The sequence below is a fragment of the Penaeus vannamei genome, chromosome 41, assembly GCF_042767895.1.
Source record: "Penaeus vannamei isolate JL-2024 chromosome 41, ASM4276789v1, whole genome shotgun sequence".
Taxonomy (NCBI): domain Eukaryota; kingdom Metazoa; phylum Arthropoda; class Malacostraca; order Decapoda; family Penaeidae; genus Penaeus; species Penaeus vannamei.
In genome coordinates, this window is record NC_091589.1 from 2,373,304 (window position 1) to 2,378,303 (window position 5,000).

A 5,000-nucleotide genomic window follows, 5' to 3' on the forward strand; every position below is an offset into this window, starting at 1 on the left:
GGAGGCTTCCGCAAGAAATCGGACCCACAGGCTGTAGTAGGCTTCCGGAAGATATCGGATGCACCGGCCCCTCAGCCCTGCGAGGATGACGACTACCTCAGCCTCGGGTCCGGGTACCCTCCTCCCCAGCAGTATGGCCGCGGCTTTGACTCCAGAGGGTACCCGGCCTACTACTAGACCCGTGTGAGAGGGCGCGGGAGGGCGAGCGAGAGTTTCGCCTCATGCGCCGCCGAGGGATCTCTGAGGAGCATCGCCTACGGTTCACAATCGGCGCCTGGGTGACCGAACAAGCGGAAAAGGCATCGGTCGTTAATGGGGTTGCAGTTGAGGCCGATTTTCAACCGAAATAGATGCTCATATTTCCATACTCAACGTGTACTATGTCTTATTTTGAAAGGAACAAAGGCATACACATGTATATGCATACATACATGTACACACGCATACATGCATATCCGGTTGCGGACATTTCCAACTGGAGATGACAATTTTATCTGGCTATACATATATAGTATGTAGTATTCCGTGAATGAGAGACGTGTCTGTAACGATGACTGTGATTGGTTGAAATAATCTTACAAATATCTACAACAGGAAGGAAATCAAACCGAAGAAATTATATCAAAATGTCCCAGCCATTCAAATTACAACTGTCAAGATTAATGCTTGCCACCTAAACTTTAGTGAATGAAACAGTAAGAGTTTTTATTCTCAGTAAAATGTGTAGATAACCATAATATGTGTAGATTATGAGTCTGCAATAGAGCTTGCGGGATGCACAAGCTGATTTTTATTGGGTGTGAAAAATATTCAAAATGTTTCTGATTCTCCAGCCTCGATGTTTGTTTTGTCTCTCTCTCTCTCTCTCTCCTCTCTCTCTCTCTTTCTCTCTCTCTCTCTCTCTCTCTCTCTCTCTCTCTCTCTCTCTCTCTCTCTCTCTCTCTCTCTCTCTCTCTCTCTCTCTCTCTCTCTCTCTCTCTCTCTCTCTCTCTCTCTCTCTCTCTCTCTCTCTCTCTCTCTCTCTCTCTCTCTCTCTCTCTCTCTCTCTCTCTCTCTCTCTCTCTCTCTCTCTCTCTCTTTCTCTCACACACTCACACTCACACTCACACTCACACTCACACACTCACTCACTCACTCATTCACACACATACACTATATATGTGTATTAAAAAACGTATACATATGTATATACGTATATACCCTGTATGTATGTGAATGTGTATACGTGTTTAAACAAAATTTTAAATACGTATGTTCGAATAAAAGTGAATATAAGTATATAAATATACATATATACATATAATCTCGTTAAAAGTGCAATTGTATTGATTTTACTGAATTCCGGTCAGTACTGCAAGGTTTCCACTACTCAAATTGTTAGATTTTTGTAATTGAAAAAATATTCTAACAGTCCAAATAGTCATTTCAAGCGAAATAGAAATATATGTTTGAATTTGTTAGACATATCAATTATTACATATTCCGTTTTTTTTTAAATCTTGCTTTCCTAAAATTGTGTTTCGAGAAGTTTCTGTAGCCAAAATGTTCTCCCTTCCTTCTTAGGCAGTAAACCAGTCTTAAGCCATAGTTGCTTATTTAGTAATCTTAAATGACACTTACTTGGTTGTTCAGGCCGTTCCTCTTCTGTGTATATATCGCACTAGAAGAGAGAGAGAGAGAGAGAGATTTTTTATTTGATTTGATGATATTTATTTACTGAACAGTGTACATGCCCTGCAAAAAGCCAGGGTAAGATGCTATCCAACTGGCTATGCTTATATTTATGTAAAGGTCTGTTAGTCAAGCAGTAGTTCTACATTCCTGAAGTGCTGTGTCATTATGCATACATTATTCACACATCATCTAGTAGGTGAAACACCTTTTATATCCCTAATCATATCGAAGACAAGACCAGTGTCTATGATAAAATTAATATAATCAATAAGTGCCGGTCTCTGGACATTGCTATTTGATCGATATGATGCAGTTTTTGAGCAACAAAGTAAGTAATGTGTAAGATTATGCGACTTGGGCGCCTTACACATTTTGCATTGGTGATATTGTAACTGGGTTTGCCTCCAAAACTGCATCCTGTACATAATGTATAGAGTATTGATACCCTAAGCGTAGCCTGGTTAGCGTGACCTGCTGTCTCCGAGACAGTCCATCGTAGAATTTATATGGTTTGTCAGCATCACATGACCCGACAATACTTTCATAATGCCAGATGGTACCATGTCCACTTTTCTTCAGTTTTTCGGTGGTCCATACCTGGCCCTCATAATCTCGAAGACAGCTGATAACACGTTTTTTCATTTGACTGATAGATAGCGGTAATGCATAATATGGTTCTTCATGGGAAAGTGCTTGTTTTGCTAACTTATCTACGTTGTCACAGGTTGATATTCCTATATGAGAAGGTATCCAGTATAGTGACACTTGTATACCCTGCTCGGATAGGCTAGCGATTTGGTGAAGGGTATTGATAGTTACCATGTTTTCTGGACTAAATGTTGTAAGTCTATATAGTGCACCCTGGCTGTCAGAGAAGACAGCTAGGTGTCGCTGCTGTTCAGTACCTTTTTTGATGGCATGGTATATTGCTACTGACTCGGCATCAGTTGTGCTTGTCCAGTTGGAAATTCGCACACTTTTTTGAAGAGCAATGTCAGGAATTAGTACACCAATCCCTGCTGCACCATGAGGATCAGTAGGAGAGAGAGAGAGAGAGAGAGAGAGAGAGAGAAATTAATGGATACATGAAAATGACATTTTATGTTTTTAAGTGTTACCGTTGGTAGCGGTTGAAGAGACCGGCGCGCGCAGATAGAGCAAAATGGACACCACCACCTTATAGAGCGGAAGAAATAGAGTGGGATAGAACAAATTTTAGTATGCAGAGGCCTCATAATTGCCGGTAAATGGAAAAAAGAAAACCGCGGCGCTACACTACGCTTTCTGATTATACGGTTATTTTTGTTGTTTTTTCGGAAGAAAAAGTTTGGCTCGTCTTTAAGAAAAAGATCGTTTTAGACGTTTTTTTTTTAATGGTATGTATTACGTTTCGACATTTACAGGTTTATGGTGACATCTTCCCCCCCCCACCCGGTTAGGAGCTTCGTGAAATCCAATATATCCATTACCCTCCATTATTCACGTTTTGAAACAGGAATATCGACTTGGGATATCTTTAGAAACAGTCTCCCTTAATACCGCTATCTCCGACGACCTGTTAGAAATTTCCGACCTAATGTTCTCGGCAAATCTTGATACTCCATGTGATTCCATTCACAATATACTGGATACCACGCATGTATTGCCAGAAAAGAATAAGTCGACGCACCATGGGAGTGTTCCAGTTGGTAATGGCGGTAACTGCACGTGCTCACGCTAAATCACACCAGAAAAATCAAGCTAAGAAATCTCTTGTATAGTACATATTCTCTGTCCAAGGCTTACGCAGTATGCAATTTCCCAAGTGTTCACCGTAGAAGTATTTGCAAATTGTCTTTTCTATAGTGACAAGTAGGCCTACTCACAAGGTTAACTATTGCCCACGTTACCCTAGTCTAAACTATATATAAACTGTTATACTATATTACCAATACTCTACGGCTATTCACACTATCGACATATATTCACACATATAACGCTGTTCACACATTACACATTCGTTACTGATTCGCACTATACACACCCCCGTATCTACACATGTATAACGCGCCACACCTAGATAGATCAGCTTCTGCCTGGCGCTTCCTAGACGCCCAGCCAGAACAAGGTAGTTATGCTTGTTATGGCTTGTTTTAAGACTTTTTAGACTCGCCCGCGCTGCCCTTTCTTCCTTTGTTTTTGTTTTCCATCTTTCTCCCTTTTTCTTTTTTTCTTCCGTTCTATTTTCTTTCTTCCTCTTTTTTCTTTATCTATTTTGTTTTTTTCGTTCCATTTTTTTTCTCTCTCTCTCTCCGCTAATGAAATCGAGGGATTTTTTTTCTCTAATCTTTTCCCGTCGGACCTATATTTAGGCCTAGAGTGGAGGCGCGGTGTCTGCCCCATCCCCCTGCCTCCGAAATTGATAGTGGATAGAAGATAGATAGAAGTGGGTGGAATATAGAAGATATAGAATAGAAGCGGGTGGATAGAAGACAAGAAAAAGAGGTATATAGCAGCCCGGGCGAGGATTGCCTCCAGTCAAGTCAAGCACACTCATCCACTCACACTCACACACACACACACACACGCACACAGACACTCACATTCACTCATACACACACACATACACACATACACTCACATTCACTCACACACACACACACACACACACAGGTTCACTCACTCACATACACACATTCACACACACACTCACAAATACACACACACACACACACACACACTCACAATCACACACTCACAATCACACACACACTCACAATCACAATCACAGACACACTCACAATCACACACACTCACAAATACACACACGCACACTCAACACACATACACTCACAAATACACACACGCACACTCAACACACATACACTCACACACGTATCTCTCCAATGGAGAGCTATCTGTACGTTCATGTGGCAAAAGCCGACAGACAAACACGAAATAAAGTTTAATTCATCGTACGTGTGACTTAACAAACAGTTTTTGGGGTAAACTGCGTATGTTGCTTTACGATATATAAGGTTTTCTTCCTATTGTGAAAACGGCTCGTAAATATCTAGCTTTTCCGTCTAGTTCATTCATTCGCATCGCTTGTGACATTCCGTTGTCCTTATATTTGGGAAAGTGACACCTTGATTTTGACGGAAACAAATATTTCTTTACGTTTCAGACCTTTTCGTATAGTCAAGTACAGACACGTGTTGTTGTTTTTTTTTTGCAACAAAAACAGCTAGTATACATATACATTTCATTAGTACTGCTGTTACAAGGTTTATGTGATAGAACATAGGCCTGTACAAGTTCTTGCATGAACATAAGAAAAAAAATGT

At 40.7% G+C, this 5,000-nt stretch overlaps 1 protein-coding gene across 2 annotated transcripts in view; it reads left to right on the forward strand.

Annotated features, from left to right (window-relative positions):
- LOC113806326 (uncharacterized) overlaps positions 1 to 5,000 on the forward strand; it is a 10,632-nt gene that overhangs the window by 5,237 nt on the left and 395 nt on the right. For both annotated transcript variants that reach the window (XM_070117747.1, XM_070117748.1), the window contains exon 5: positions 1 to 5,000. This exon is cut by the window's left edge and continues 366 nt beyond it; it is cut by the window's right edge and continues 395 nt beyond it. In XM_070117747.1, coding sequence (XP_069973848.1) covers positions 1 to 177 — 177 coding nt within the window. In that variant the 3' untranslated portion in view covers positions 178 to 5,000.